Genomic DNA, 16292 nt, shown 5'->3' on the forward strand with positions numbered 1-16292 from the left:
TCCCTCACAGTTGAAGAGAACTTATGATACAAATTACAGACCTCTACATGCTTTGCAAGTGGGAAAACCAGCAAAATTGGCAGTGTATCAAATACTTGTTCTCCCTATTGTAACTAGCCCGGATCATTTCATATGACGACTGGGTTGTCAATTGTTTTCGCCGATCGGCAAACCGCCCGGCGGAGAGCAATTTACAGTTCGTTCCCCGGAGGAGGGTGGCTGCAGTTGTTGTGCAGCTAACGTGCTACTAATGTGTATGAGGAGAGCTTTTTACATGCCTTTCAATGATCAAATGTAAGTAGTCCTTTATTTAAAGAAAGTTTGCAGTATTTACATTGTAACCGCTGTATTCGTGGCTATTTTAAACTCAAAGTTGCAATTTCTGATCGGTCGGAAAATTTGACAGAACGCCGGGCACATGAAGAGGGGAATAAGCTACTAGTGCTCTCCGGAGGGGGATGTGCAACAAGCCGCTGGTCGTCGGCCAAGGGGGCAAGGAGCATGTCAGCCACAGAATACAAGCCACCTAAATCTTAAAATGATTCCAGTATTTGACATAATACAACACACGATGTTTACTCACTTCCTGGTAAGTCCAATGGTCTCACAGTAGCAGGGTTAGTTTTGGCCAATATCCACCGGTGGATGGGAACCTTTTGAAACCCCAAAAAGGCACACACGCCTGTCCCTCATACAGCAAGATTTTTCTGCAGCCTTTTGGCTGGCGTGATGCGAAAAATAAACGTACTAATCCGCAAAATCAGCTGAATCCTTAGTCCTTCTCATACAACAGTACGGCTGTATAGTGAAGAGGACTCCTTCCTCCATACACGTCACATTGTTCTCTTTCTCAACTCGAGACTGTTGCCGGAAGTCACTCATTTTCATGGCGCGGGATTTTAAAAAAAACGAAATAAATAGCGATTACTTCCACACACATCCAAGCGGTCCATTTCATTCAGGAGCATACAATACCACGTGTATTTTGAGATAAACATGCTTTTTGGTGTCACAGGCACTAAATGTATTTATATATATATATATATTACACACTCACCGGCCACTTTATTAGGTACACCATGCTAGTAACTGGTTGGACCCCCTTTTGCCTTCAGAACTGCCTCAATTCTTCGTGGCATAGATTCAACAAGGTGCTGGAAGCATTCCTCAGAGTTTGGTCCATATTGACATGATGGCATCACACAGTTGGTGCAGATTTGTCGGCTGCACATCCATGATGCGAATCTCCCGTTCCACCACATCCCAAAGATGCTCTATTGGATTGAGATCTGGTGACTGTGGACGCCATTTAGTACAGTGAACTCACTGTCATGTTCAGGAAACCAGTCTGAGATGATTCCAGCTTTATGTAATGGTGCATTATCCTGCTGAAAGTAGCCATCAGAAGTTGGGTACATTGTGGTTATAAAGGGATGGACATGGTCAGCAACAATACTCAGGTAGGCTGTGGCGTTCCAACGATGCTCAATTGGTACCAAGGGGCCCAAAGAGTGCCAAGAAAATATTCCCCACACCATTACACCACCACCACCAGCCTAAACCGTTGATACGAGGCAGGATGGATCTATGCTTTCATGTTGTTGACGCCAAATTCTGACCCTACCATCCGAATGTCGCAGCAGAAACCGAGACTCATCAGACCAGGCAACGTTTTTCCAATCTTCTACTGTCCAATTTTGATGAGCTTTTGCAAACTGTAGCCTCAGTTTCCTGTTCGTAGCTGAAATGAGTGGCACCCGGCGTGGTCTTCTGCTGCTGTAGCCCATCTGCCTCAAAGTTCGACGTACTGTGCGTTCCGAGATGCTCTTCTGCCTACCTTGGTTGTAACGGTTGGTTATTTGAGTCACTGTTGCCTTTCTATCAGCTCGAACCAGTCTGGCCATTCTCCTCTGACCTCTGGCATCAACAAGGCATTTCCGCCCACAGAACCGCCGCTCACTGAATATTTTTTCTTTTTCGGACCATTCTCTGTAAACCCTAGAGATGGTTGTGCGTGAAAATCCCAGGAGATCAGCAGTTTATGAAATACTCAGACCAGCCCTTCTGCCACCAACAACCATGCCACGTTCAAAGTCACTCAAATCACCTTTCTTCCCCATTCTGATGCTAGGTTTGAAGTGCAGGAGATTGTCTTAAACCATGTCTACATGCCTAAATGCACTGAGTTGCCGCCATATGATTGGCTGATTAGAAATTAAGTGTTAACGAGCAGTTGGATAGGTGTACCTAATAAAGTGGCCGGTGAGTGCATATATTAATATAAAATTTTTGGGATCATTCATTTTTCTACGTTATTTTTGTTTCAAAATAATTCGCATTATGAAAGCATCACGATGGGAAAGTAAAATGTAAAACTTTCTTTTTTTTTTTTTTTTTTTGGGGTGGGGGGGGACTTTTTTCCAGAGAGTTATTTATTTAACCTTTTATTTACCATTTTATTCAACTTTATAAGAGATGTTTCTGAGTCTAAGAAATTCAGGCACTTCTAGAGCTATTTTTTTTGTGTGTGTGATTCAATAAACATGCTTTAGGCATTTCAATCAAGTTCAGTATTTGCATTATTCAATTTTTGTGCCAATTTTTCCACTTTTACTGCAAATGAATATCGGCTCCAAAAATCAGTTATCAGCCCCTCTAACTACTATCGTAGTATCTTGGTATCGGTCCTGAAAATCTCATATTGGTTGATCGCTAGTGTGCACTATTCTGCCAGCAGCTTTAAAAAAAAAGTTTATAGGAAAAAAAAATACTTCTCTTCCACTGCATTCTGTCCGTTGCGATTGGAGTCATCGAAGAGGACTTTCTCCTCGCCAGGAATGATCATATGCAGCCCCGTTTCCCTCCTTGATCCTGTTTAAAGATAAAAACAAGGCTCAGAGACTTCAAATTTTGCTTCGGTTAATCCTTCTTACAATTTATTGAGTGTTCATAAGCTTTAATAAATTACTGACAAAATAATTTTGGCGGCAAATATGTGTTGGTCACGCAAAGACCAGATATGCAACCTCAATTCAAATTGTGTTAAACATAAATAAAAACAGAATACAATGATTTGCAAATCATATGCGATCTAAATTTTATTGAATAGACTACAGTTGTTTTTAGCAAATAGCCATTATTTAGGATTGTATGGATGCAACCTGTTCCAAAAGAGCTGGGTCAGACAGCAAAAATCATTGTACGGGTAGTCCCCGGGTTAAGACGGACCCGACCTTTAACATACCTGAATATCGTCGTTTTTTGTAAATGTTGACTTTTGTTTTGTGATGCATGCTTTTATTTTGGCGCAGGAAGCATAGAACAGGAAGCGACAGCATGTACAGACGCCCACCCCACACACGCACACACAGAGCAGCCGAGTGAAAGAGGTGACGGCCTGCCCGCACATTCGTTGCTTGTGAAGCATCCAGAGACGACTGCTGTATATAACCCCTTTTTGTACTGTTTATTGTGCGGTTTCAATTGTGATCGAATACTTGGGGTGAGTTTCTGTGATTGTTTTTGATGATTTGCAGACGCTAACTGATACATGCTAATCGTTTGGTATTGCTGTATCTGCAGCTACTCGTATACGCAAATTTGAATTGCTGTTATTGAAGATAAGACATTTAATTAATTTCATTTCATTTTAGTTTCATTCTGCAAGTGTTGATGTCATGAGCAGCTGAATAAAGTCAGCAAATCGTCATTTCGGAGCTTAGCTCACTGTGTAGCTAGGACATAGCTTCAACATCTTGGTGAGGACAGTACAATGAAGCTTAAGACATGTTTTTGGATAGTTTTTTTAAATGTTTTATTTCAAAGGTGTTTTGGGGTATTTAAACGGGTTAATTCCGAGTAACGCGGAAATCCGTCTTATCAGTGTTCAGGAACGGAAATCGTTCGTCAAACGGAGACTACGTGTATTCTGTTTTTATTTACATTTTGTGTATCAACTTCATTGGAATTCGGGTTGCATATGCAGAAGAAAAAAATTGTGAAAATTGTGACGTCTGGGGGCCACGTGGGTCCGCCTTCCCATGGGCTCACCACCTGTGGGAAGGGCCAAGGGGGTCGGGTGCGTAATGATTTGGGCGACAAGCAAAGGCAGGGGCCTTGGCTGTCCAACCCCTGGCTACAGAAGCTAAGTCCTGTTCGACCCCTGTACGACCGGTGTCAGAGATTGGTCCGCATTGCCAGCACTAAGTCGAATTCGTTCCTAGTGAAGGTTGGACTCCGTCAAGGCTGCCCTTTGTCACAGATTCTGTTCATAATTTTGATGGACAGAATTTCTAGGCGCAGCCAAAGCGTTGAGGGTGTACGGTTTGGTGGCCTCAGCATTGCATCTCTGCTTTTTGCAGATGATGTGGTGCTGTTGGCTTTATCAAGCCCTAAACTCCAACTCTCCCTGGATCGGTTCGCAGCCGACTGTGAAGCGGTTGGGATCAAGATAAGCACCTCCAAATCCAAGACCATGGTTCTCAGCCGGAAAAGGGTGGCTTACCGTCTCCGGGTCGGGGATTAGATCCTGCCTGAAGTGAAGGAGTTCAAGTATTTTGGGGTCTTGTTCACGAGTGAGTGAGGGTAGGAGGGAGCGGGAGATCAACAGGTGGATTGGTGCAGCGTTTGCAGTGATGCGGACACTGCACCGGTCCGTAGTGGTGAAGATGGAGCTGAGCCGAAAGGTGAAGCTCTCAATTTATCAGTCGAGCTACGTTTCTACCCTCACCAATGGTCACGAGCTGTGGGTCATGACCGAAAGAACAAGATCCCGGATACAAGCGGCCGAAATGGGTTTCCTCCGCAGGGTGTCCGGGGTCTACCTTAGAGATAGGGTGAGAAGCTCGATCATCCTGGGTGACTCTGTCGAACCGCTGCTCCTCCGCGTTGGGTCGGGTGTGTAGTGATTTGGGCGACAGCAAAAGGCAGGGGCCTTGGAGGTCCGACCCCCGGCTACAGAAGCTAAGGGCTGTTCGATCCCTGTACGACCGGTGTTAGAGTTTGCGCCGCATTGTCAGCAGTAAGTTGAATTTGTTCCTTGTGAGGGTTGGACCCCGCCAAGGCTGCTCTTTGTCACCGATTCTGTTCATAATTTTGATGGACAGAATTTCTAGGCGCAGCCGAAGCGTTGAGGGTGTCCGGTTTGGTGGCCTCTGGTTTTTGCAGATGATGTGGTGCCTTTGGCTTCATCAAGCCGTGACCTCCAACTCTCACTGGAGCAGTTTGCAGCAGAGTGTCAAGCGGTTTGGATGAAGATCAGCACCTCCAAATCCGAGACCATGGTTGTCAGCCAGAAAAGGGTGGCGTACCCTCTCCTGGTCAGGGATGAGATCTTGCCCCAAGTGAAGGAGTTCAAGTATTTTGGGGTCTTGTTCACGAGTGAGTGAGGGTAGGAGGGAGCGGGAGATCAACAGGTGGATCGGTGCAGCGTCTGCAGTGATGCGGACACTGCACCGGTCCGTAGTGGTGAAGATGGAGCTGAGCCGAAAGGTGAAGCTCTCAATTTATCAGTCGAGCTACGTTTCTACCCTCACCAATGGTCACGAGCTGTGGGTCATGAGCGAAAGAACAAGATCCCGGATACAAGCGGCCGAAGTGGGTTTCCTCCGCAGGGTCCCGGGCTCTACCTTAGAGATAGGGTGAGAAGCTCGGTCATCCTGGAGGGACTCGGTGTCGAACCGCTACTCCTCCGCGTTGGGTCCTTGGAGGTCCGACCCCCGGCTACAGAAGCTAGGGGCTGTTCGATCCCTGTACGACCGGTGTCAGAGTTTGCACCGCATTGCTAGCAGTAGGTCGAATTTGTTACTAGTGAGGGTTGGACCCCACCAAGGCTGCTCTTTGTCACCGATTCTGTTCATAATTTTGATGGACAGAATTTCTCGGCGCAGCAGAAGCGTTGAGGGTGTCCGGTTTGGTGGCCTCAGCATTGCATCGCTGCTTTTTGCAGATGATGTGGTGGTGTTGGCTTCATCAAGCCGTGACCTCCAACTCTCACTGGAGCGGTTGGCAGCCAACTGTGAAGTGGTCGGGATGGAGATCAGCACCTCCAAATCCAAGACCTTGGTTCTCATCCAGAAAAGGGTGGCGTGCCCTCTCCTGGTCGGGGATGAGATCCTGCCCCAAGTGAAGGAGTTCAAGTATCTTGGGGTCTTGTTCACGAGTTAGGGTAGGAGGGAGCAGGAGATCGACAGGCGGATCGGTGCACCGTCTGCAGTGATGGGGACACTGCACCGGTCCGTAGTGGTGAAGAAGGAGTTGAGCTGATTTACTAGTCGATCTACGTTCCTACCCTCACCTATGGTCACGAGCTGTGGGTCATGACCGAAAGAACAAGATCCCAGATACAAGTGGCCGAAATGGGTTTTCTCCGCAGGGTGTCCGGGCTCTACCTTAGAGATAGGGTGAGAAGCTCGGTCATCCTGGAGGTACTCTGTGTCAAACCGCTAATCCTATGTGTTGAGAGGAGCCAGTTGAGGTGGCTAGGGCATCTGGTTCGGATGCCTCCTGGATGCCTCCATGGACAGGTGTTCCGGGCACGTCCCACCGGCGGGAGGCCCCGGGGACAAATCGCGATACACTGGAGAAACCATGTCTTTCGGCTAGCCTCGTATCGCCTTGGGATCCCGCCGGAGGAGCTGGTTGAAGTGGCTGGGGAGAGGGAAGTCAGGGCTTCCCTGCAAAAGCTGCTCCCCCTCCGACCCGACCCCAGATTAGGCGGCAGATGACGGATGGATGAATGGAACATTATCACAAAATCACCCAGACTCCAAAAGTCTACCAAAAGACAAAATTTATTCCAAACTCATAATACAGCCATTTTGGGACTTGAACAATTCCCGAAGTGTTGAAAAGACACGCTAAAGGTGTCGTTACAGAGTCATCGAGACACGGTGCACGTCAAGACAATGGCGGTTCAAGACAGACTCCACCCTGCATGTCCCAAATGTTGACTCCACGGAATACAACTGTCACAAAGTATAGCACAATACAGACAGTGAAATTCCTACAGCTCACGGTATCATTTTTATTTTTTTAAACCAAGCTAATTAACAACTATTATTTACAGGAAACGGGATGATGTGCTCTTTACATTTTTAAAACTACTGAGACACTTTTCTGAGATTGAGGAAGTTCATACCAACTATTCAGACTGTCTTCTGAGATCGTTCATAAGTACACCTTGAGTTTTGAGAGCGTTATTACATACACTTCAAGCCAAGACAAACTGTAATCCGAGATGGAGGGATTTCATAGGTAGAACGTTTCTGTTATACTCTTTTTGTGGCCCTTCAATGCTTGCACAATGCTGAAGGTAAAGCAAACACCACATTACTTTACAGAAACACTGAATATTTAGCTTTTTAAGACTATATCATACACGCTCTAGGTAGACGACAAAATTAAGTACAGCAGTTGACACATTCTTGCTCCATCCACCGTCCTGTTACATGATTGTGCAAATAATTTTAAAAAATTTGTCCGGATAAATTAACAAAACCAAACAAAAAACATACCATACTTTCACGGTTGTTTTTGTAAACATTGACATACAGGTTAAAATAAATTAACATAAATACAATAAAAAATAGAGTGCAAGATGGACCATTATTATTATTATACGGCTCTAAATAGATGCCATCTTCAGACTTTTAGTACCAACACTGGAAAAATACTTCTTCATGAAAATAGTGACACTAGCTAGACAACACTGAGGCATGCCAGAATCATTTTATGGGGCTGAACAAGTTTGTTAGCACTTCAAGCAAACATGGTCGAATGCGAACCACCTTTAACTTTTAAAACTATTGTTTAGGCATTTTGGGAAATGTGACGATCTTTTACACGGTTTCCTTATTTACCTATTGACGACAGTACCAGGCTGAATGGAGGTTTCAGTGTCTTGCTCAAGAATACTTCAACATGGTCACAGGGGGGAGGATCGAACCCAGGACCTTAGAGTTGGGAGACGACTACTCTACCAAATGAGCAGTTTTATAAATTGGTTTATACACTGCTGGCTAAAAGTATTGATAGCCCTGCAATTCTGTCAGATGATGCTCAATTTCTCCCAGAAAATGATTGCAATCACAAATTCTTTGGTAGTAATACCTTCATTTATGTCGCTTGCAATGAAAAAAAAACAGAGAAAAGAATGAGAAAAAAATTAAATCATTATCATTTTACACAAAACTCCACAGGTGTTCTATGGGATTCAGGTCTGGACTCATTGATGGCCACTTTAGAAGTCTCCAGTGCTTTCTCTCTCACCATTTTCTAGTGCTTTTTGAAGTGTGTTTTGAGTCATTGTCCTGCTGGAAGACCCATGACTTCTGAAGGAGACCCAGCTTTCTCACACTGGGCCCTACATTATACTCCAAAATTTGTTGGTGGTCTTCAGACTTCATAATGCCATACACACGGTCAAGCAGTCCAGTGCCAGAGGGAGCAAAGCAACCCCATAAGATCAGGGAACCTCCACCATGTTTGACTGTGTGTACCGTGTTCTTTTCCTTTTTTACTGTAAACTTTCCATTTCCCAAAAATTTCTACTTTTGTCTCATCTGACCAGAGAACATTCTTCGAAAACGTTTTTGGCTTTCTCAGGTAAGTTTTGGCAAATTCCAGCCTGGCTTTTTTATGTCTCTGGGTCAGAAGTGGGGTCTTCCTGGGTATCCGACCATAGATAGTACGGGTTGACACTGTTGTATCTTCGCACTGAAGGACAGCTTCACCTTGTTTCAATGTTAGTCGAGGTTCTTTATCCACCATCCGCTCAATCTTTTGTTGAAAACTCAAGTCAATTTTTCTTTTAAGTCCACATCTAGGGAGATTACCCACAGTGCCATGGGCTTTACACTTATTGATGACACTGCACACGGCAGACACAGGAACATTCAGGTCTTTGGAGATGGACTTGTAGCCTTGAGATTGCCCATGGTTCCTCACAATTTTGCTTCTCAAGTCCTCAGACAGTTCTCTGGTCTTCTTTCTTTTCTCCATGCTCAATGTGGTACACACAAGGACACAGGACAGAGGTTGAGTCAACTTTAATCCATTTTAACTGGTTGCAAGTGTGATTTAGTTGTTGCCAACACCTGTTATGTGCCACAGGTAAGTAACAGGTGCTGTTAATTACACAAATTGGAGACGCATCACATGATTTTTAAAAGGGTGCCAATACTTTTGTCCGGCCCATTTGTGGAGTTTTGTGTAAAATGATAATGATTTTTTTTTTTTTTTTTTTTTCATTCTCTTTTGTGTTTTTTCATTGCAAGCAAAATAAATGAAGATATTACAACCAAAATATTTGAAATTTTCTGGGAGAAATTGAGCATTATCTGACAGAATTGCAGGGGTGCCGATACTTTTGGCCAGCACTGTACCTACAGGTCTTAACGACGTGCGCAAAGACTTGTGCGTACACCTTCCGAGTACCAACTGTGACTTTACATAGTTGGTTAACATGACCTGCATCTGTGTTCTGTCAACAAACATACTAAACAGTGAGCCTTAGTTGATCTGCGTTAAACTTTTTGATTACATCTTTCAAGCGCCAGAATAAACATTAACCAAATATTGACTTATTCAAAGTAAAACTGAGCTGCAGATGGTTCAAAGAGCTTGCTGACCCCTGACTCAAACTGCTAGTTCCAGTTTTATGTAAACCAGTCCAAACGTTTTTCTCCCCGAGTGCCACTTTCAGAAAAATCATCGACGCAAGGGACAATTACGTACTGTATGTCATTCAGTCATTCATTCATTTTTGATTTCCCAAAATGTCTTGCTATATCTGTAATTGTACAAAACCGTAGTCGTTAAAAAAAAAAAAAAAAATGCATTCATTTACCATGGCAAATACACGTCTTTTTAGGTGTCCTCTATTAAAGCCACAGTGACCCAGAAAAAAAAATGACTGTCATTTGCGGCAATGAAAAATAAACAAATGCTTACAGTTTGCTTAAGTTGGCATGGTGCTGTATTATAAGTGTCAGCAGGGACATAGAGAGTATATAGCTGAATTTGCTTGTTTACATGTGCTATATGTTTAAGCATACGCGCTCTAAAACCACCAACGGGGATATAAGCTGCACGCCGTCAAAGAGAATAGACTAATTCCTGAATTACATCTGAATATCAGACAGGAAACGCTGAATCGCCACATCTCCCCTTTATAAATCCCACCGACGTCTTTTATCCTTACTCAACGGGGCAAAAAGAGTTCCCCATGTTTGTGCTCAAACTAGGGATCACATTCAAGATAAATGAACACAAGGGCGTAGGTTTGCATAGGGACGGTAGGGACATAACACTACCAACTTTTAAGGATGCTCAAATTGTCCCCACCAACTTTTAATAAGCAACCTTTTTTCCATTATACAATGAGTTCAACTATAAAGGTAATTTAGATTGTCTTCCCATGTGTTGTTAGGATAGAATTGACCCTACCATTATTAAGTGAATTATTTTCATTATGTTCAGACTTACATTTACCCCTTTTCATTTGCTATTTAGTAGGGTTGTTCCGATCATGTTTTTTTTGCTCCCGATCCGATCCCGATCGTTTTAGCTTGAGTATCTGCCGATCCCGAGATTTCCCGATCTGATTGCTTTTTTTTTTTTTTTTTGCTCCCGATTCAAGTCCAATAATTCCCCATAATTTTTCCCGATCATATACATTTTGGCAATGCATTAAGAAAAAAATGAATAAAATTCGGACGAATATATACATTCGACATACAGTACATAAGTACTGTATTTGTTTATTATGACAATAAATCCTCAAGATGGCATTTACATCATTAACATTCTTTCTGTGAGAGGGAAGACTTGTTATTCTTAAAGGATAAAGGTGACTTTGTATATTGTGACTAAATATTGCCATCTAGTGTATTTGTTGAGCTTTCAGTAAATTATATTGTAGCCATTTAACTTGTGAAACCATGACTGTGCGCAGTGGTACCAATTGATATATCTTCTCTGCGTTGGGAAATAATATAGGGTGATAAGAAAAAGATCAATTACTACCTTTCTTTCCCACATTGCTTCCCACGATATTTCTAATCGTAAGGAGAGGGATTGTAAGGCTTTAGCCAATTAAAAAAAGGCTCCAAAGGCTGCCAAAATTCACTCTACTCATTTTACGTTGCCTTTTAGCTCTATATATAGGTAAAACGGCGCCATTACAGATTGAACGCGACAATGCGTGAGTGGATCGTGCAGAGCATGCGTTAATTGCGTTAAATATTTTAATGTGATAATTTTTTTTTTTTTAATTAATTACTGCCGTTAACGGGATAAATTTGATAACCCTACCTTAAGCCTAAACTAAAGACTCTGGATGAGTGTAACATATTATGTCTGTAACGTTTAATACTATTAGAAAACAATTTAATTAAAAATATATATATACTGGTATATTAAAAAAAGGCATGTCCGATATTTTTTTGCCGATTCCGATACTTTGAAATTGACGTGATCGGACCCGATCGATCGGGATGACATCTCTACTATTTAGTAGTGCCGGTCCATTTTTTCCCCTCAAACACATGTTTGATTGGCTGATGACTAGAACCCCCACATTCACACGACCCCGACAGAAATGCATGTCAATATGACGCATCCTCCGCCCCCTTTGAAGAGGAGGGATATTAAGAGTTTTTGGGGGGGGGGCAGCAGCAGCAGCCACTGTAAGTAATGTAAAAAGTAGGGCTGTCAAAATTATCGCATTAACGGGCGGTAATTAATTTTTTAAATTAATCACGTTAAAATATTTGACACATTTAATGGAAATGCCCCGCTCAAACAGATTAAAATGACAGCACAGTGTAATCTCCACTTGTTACTTGTGTTTTTTGGCAGTTTTGTCGCCCTCTGCAGGCGCTTTGGTGCGACTGATTTTATAGGTTTACGCACCATGAGCATTGTGTAATTATTGACATCAACAATGGCAAGCTACTAGTTTATTTTTTGATTGAAATTTTTACAAATTTTATTAAAACGAAAACATAAAGAGGGGTTTTAATCTAACATTTCTATAACTTTTACTAACATTTATCTTTTAAGAACTGGATGGATGGATTGCTTTAACAGAATGTTAACGTTAATGCCATCTTGTTGATTTATTGTTATAATAAACAAATACAGTACTTATGTACAGTATGTTGAATGTATATATCTGTCTTGTGTCTTATCTTTCCATTCCAACAATAATTTACAGAAAAATATGGCATATTTTATAGATGGTTTGAATTGCGATTAGTTACGATTAATTTTTAAGCTGTTATTAACTCAATTAAAAATTTTAATCGTTTGACAGCCCTAGTAAAAAGATGTCAATGTTGTGGAGGTGGGGAACACACCACTAATTTTGCTACTGAAAGTCCAACCTGCATAAGAGTTAGCCAGGGGTCACGTTAACCGAATATTTTCCGTCGTTGACCGATTTTTTAAAACAGTGACGGAAAAAACTGAAGTCCATCTGTCATTTTGACAGGTTGCAATTCACACCCCAGACCACAGGGTGGCGAGTGAGCATATTAATTAGCTATTGTCTCTCTTGATGCATGACATCGTTGGCCTTACTTGGAAAAATTTCAAGGCAACTAAGTGTCCGAAATTTCTTCAAAAAGCCCCAAAACGATGATGGTGTTGATAAAAGAGGTGACAAAAGAGGGACTGCACAAGCGTGGCACGCAATTCAAGTCCATGCGCACCAGGAGGAAGGTGTGAGACTGCGTTCAGGCCACAGCAGGTGAACTGTTAATTTCATTGTTCCATATGTAGCCTACCTACTGGGGCCACAGTCAGCTGTTTTTGTCACTGCGGAGAAAAAGTTACATATTCATCTGCTTGATGTGTGATGGCACGGTGTGGATTCTCTGTTAAGCTTGTTCGGACAGAATATTAATTTAAAATGAATGAAAACTAAATACTATTGAATATGTTGAAGCGGTATGCAATGTTAAGAGGCTTGTTAGCTCGAATTGCTGTGCAAGTGTCTCTGTCACGTGACTGTGTCGTAGCCGGTAACGCGCTCGGCCAAATGGACACACGAGTACGGAAGGTGAATTATGCCAAACAAAGGGTCACCACAATGTCATTATTATCATTTTAAAAAAATAAGTGACGGGTAAAAATAGATTATGACCGGATTTTTATGACCCTGTCTGTCAAAATGACAGACATCGAAAAAGTCTAGCGCAACCTCTGGAGTTAGCATAACATTAAACTGTGTGAACTTGCTACCCTGTAAAACTCGAGTAGAAAGCTGCTTAGAGAGGGGCCTTCCTGTATGTTTTCTACTGTCAACTTTAATTCAACTGAGCATTTTGTGCATTTATTCATTAATTAAAATGTATTGATTTTCCACATCATTTAAAAAAAAAAACTATTTTATTTGCAGTCTATGCACCCCCCCACCCTAAAAAAAAAAAAAAAAAAACTAAAAAAGCACAACCACTCTAAATTTCCTTTATGTGAAGCAAGCATTTTGAAAAATGACTTTCTCCCTATGAAAATTATTTCACCTTTTTTCATTTTTATGTAGGAAGCAGCCATTTTTGAGATATGTACCCAATCTGTTTGTCTTATTAATGTCCCGTCCCCAGCAAAAAGTGTACATGCAGGTTATGCTGTTATAGCGTCCCTACCAATTTTGAGACCAAACCTACGCCCTTCAATGAACAGGAATGAGCAAATGCTTACTGCATGACGGCTACAGAAAGAGAGGAGGCACATCGAAAGGGAACGTGGCAAAGGCAACGGGGAGATGTGTTCTACATCATCAATCTGTCCAAAAGTAAATTAAAGTAAATAAGTTAACAACAAAAAAACCAATAGAATAAATAGATTTTAAGAAAATCCTAATACAGACGGTTAAAGAGGTAAGTGCGCCATGGGGCAGCACCAAGCATTCTTTAGTTTTGGTGAGAGATGCAGCTCTTGCGCGGCACCGAGCCCATTCGGTAAGAGTGGCTGGTCCAAATAGAGTCGTAGTCAGAGTCCTCCGAAAGGTCGGAGCTCAACTCCGGCCGTGACACGCTGCTGCGGCGGCCCGGGGAGTCGGTGGAGGGCCGATCCGCGTCGGCCAGCACGTGGTTGTGCATCAAGTCAGTGCCCTGCCAGGCTGGGGCGGGGAAAGGGGTTGTGGGAATGTGGCGGGAAGGGGAGGGTGTTGCACGGGGGTTTCATGCGCAAAAAATCATGGAGGGGTGGATTCATGATGGGACAATGGAGCAAATGCAAACGAAGAAATGGTGAGAACAGAAGAATGGTCATTCGATCGGAGAGATGAGGAGAGGAGGGAGATAGAAAGAAGGAGAAGATACTGTTAGAAGGTCAGCTCAGGACATCAGTGTTAATAAAAGGTCAGCAAGACAACAGCAAAAGGAAACATTTCACGGTCATGTGCAGGGGTGTGACAATATATCAAAATGGTGATATACTTTGTATCCCTAAAGGTTATCGAGATGCTACTGCCAAGAATCGGGATATCGTTTTAAGAAGGTGTCACTGTTCGGGAACCAACAGGTTGGTAGAAAAATGTTCAACTAGAACAGTGTCTTTGTTAGCTCATTGGCTGCTATTGACAGGGGTAGACCGCCAATCCATTTTGACGGGGTGGGTCACGGATAGATTGGACGTCTAGCGCCGTCAATGGCACTGAAACAGAGCGTTCATCGTCAGTCTTCTAGGTTTTGGGGGCATTTATAGGTAGGGTTGGGCATCGAGCATCGATGGCATCCGGGACTAACACTCCGGTTCTCCCGGAACCGTTTGAATTTTTTATTTCGATTCCAAGTTTTGGAGCCCTGACCACTGATCGGAAAAAATTGCTCCCGAACACCAAGAAGAAGAAGCCACATGAAGTGTATGTTTGTCCATCGCAACTTCATTTCAATCGTAGACACTGTGTGGCAGCGCTCAAGAGCTTGGCTCAACTTCACATAGAAAAATGACCAGTCAGTTCAGTGCAACATTTGCAACACAGCTATATCATTCAAAGGTGGCTGGACGACCAATATGATTAAACACCGCCGGCTTCAAAGAATACAAGTGCCGAGTAGTGCATCGCAGAGTGCCGTGTATTTCACACGCTGTGCCGGTTAATTGTCAACATGGGTAAACCTCAACCATGAGAGACAGAATGTGGGGGGGGAAAAAACAGAAAATCACAACGTTTGATTTTTAAAGAATTTATTTGCAAATCATGGTGGAAAATAAGTATTTGGTCAATACCAAATGTTCATTTCGATACTTTGTTATGTACCCTTTGTTGGCAATAACAGAGGCCAAGCGTTTTCTGTAACTCTTCACAAGCTTTTCACACACTGTTTCTGGTATTTTGGCCTATTCCTCCATGCAGATCTCCTCTAGAGCAGTGATGTTTTGGGGCTGTCGTTGGGCAACACGGATTTCAACTCCCTCCACAAATTTTCTATGGGGTTGAGATCTGGAGACTGGCTAGGCCACTCCAGGACCTTGAAATGCTTCTTACGAAGCCACTCCTTTGTTGCCCTGGCTGTGTGATTGGAATCATTGTCATGCTGAAAGACCCAGTCACGTCTCATCTTCAGTTCCCTTGCTGACGGAAGGAGATTTTCATTCAAAATCACTCGATACATAGCCCCATTGATTCTTTCCTTTACACAGATCAGTCGTCCTGGTCCATTTGCAGAAAAACAGCCCCAAAGCATGATGTTTCCACCCCCATGTTTCACAGTGGGTATGGTGTTCTTCGGTAGCAATTCAGTATTCTTTCTCCTCCAACCACGAGAACCTGTGTTTCAACCAAAAAGTCCTATTTTGGTTTCATCTGACCATAACACATTCTCCCAGTCCTCTTCTGGATCATACAAATGCTCTCTAGCGAACCGCAGACGGGCCTGGATGTGTACTGGCTTCAGCAGGGCGACACGTCTGGCAGTGCAGGATTTGAGTCCCTGGCGGCGCATTGTGTCACTGATAGTAGCCTTCATTACTGTGGTCCCAGCTCTCTGTAGGTCATTCACTCGATCCTGGTTCTGGGATTTTTGCATACCGTTCTTGTTATCGTTTTGACGCCTGGGGGTGAGATCTTGCATGGAGCCCCAGATCGAGGGAGATTATCATTGGTTTTGTATGTCTTCCATTTTCTAATAATTGCTCCCACAGTTGATTTCTTTACACCAAGTGTTTTACCTATTGCAGATTCAATCTACCCAGCCTGGTGCAGGTCTACAATTTTGTCTCTGCTGTCCTTCGACAGCTCTTTGGTCTTGGCCATAGTGGAGTTTGGAGTGTGACTGACAGAG

The 16292-nt window shown here is 43.0% G+C and overlaps 1 protein-coding gene across 5 annotated transcripts in view; it reads right to left on the reverse strand.

Annotated features, from left to right (window-relative positions):
- LOC130926649 (rho guanine nucleotide exchange factor 7-like) overlaps nucleotides 1-16292 on the reverse strand; it is a 157711-nt gene that overhangs the window by 5549 nt on the left and 135870 nt on the right. The window contains exons 22-24 of one of the 5 annotated variants that reach the window (XR_009066265.1): nucleotides 13874-14125; nucleotides 13705-13788; nucleotides 2818-2871 (exon numbers count right to left, since the gene is read on the reverse strand). Coding sequence is in view for 4 of the 5 variants with exons in the window: in XM_057851674.1 (XP_057707657.1) it covers nucleotides 13917-14125 (209 nt within the window). In the remaining variant the exon portion in view is untranslated. Of the gene's footprint in view, nucleotides 1-2771; nucleotides 2872-9795; nucleotides 14126-16292 lie in introns of those variants that run through there. The other 4 variants (XM_057851674.1, XM_057851673.1, XM_057851670.1 and 1 more) reach the window with 4 other exon arrangements.

This window comes from Corythoichthys intestinalis, chromosome 12 (genome assembly GCF_030265065.1).
Source record: "Corythoichthys intestinalis isolate RoL2023-P3 chromosome 12, ASM3026506v1, whole genome shotgun sequence".
In the NCBI taxonomy this organism is placed as follows: domain Eukaryota; kingdom Metazoa; phylum Chordata; class Actinopteri; order Syngnathiformes; family Syngnathidae; genus Corythoichthys; species Corythoichthys intestinalis.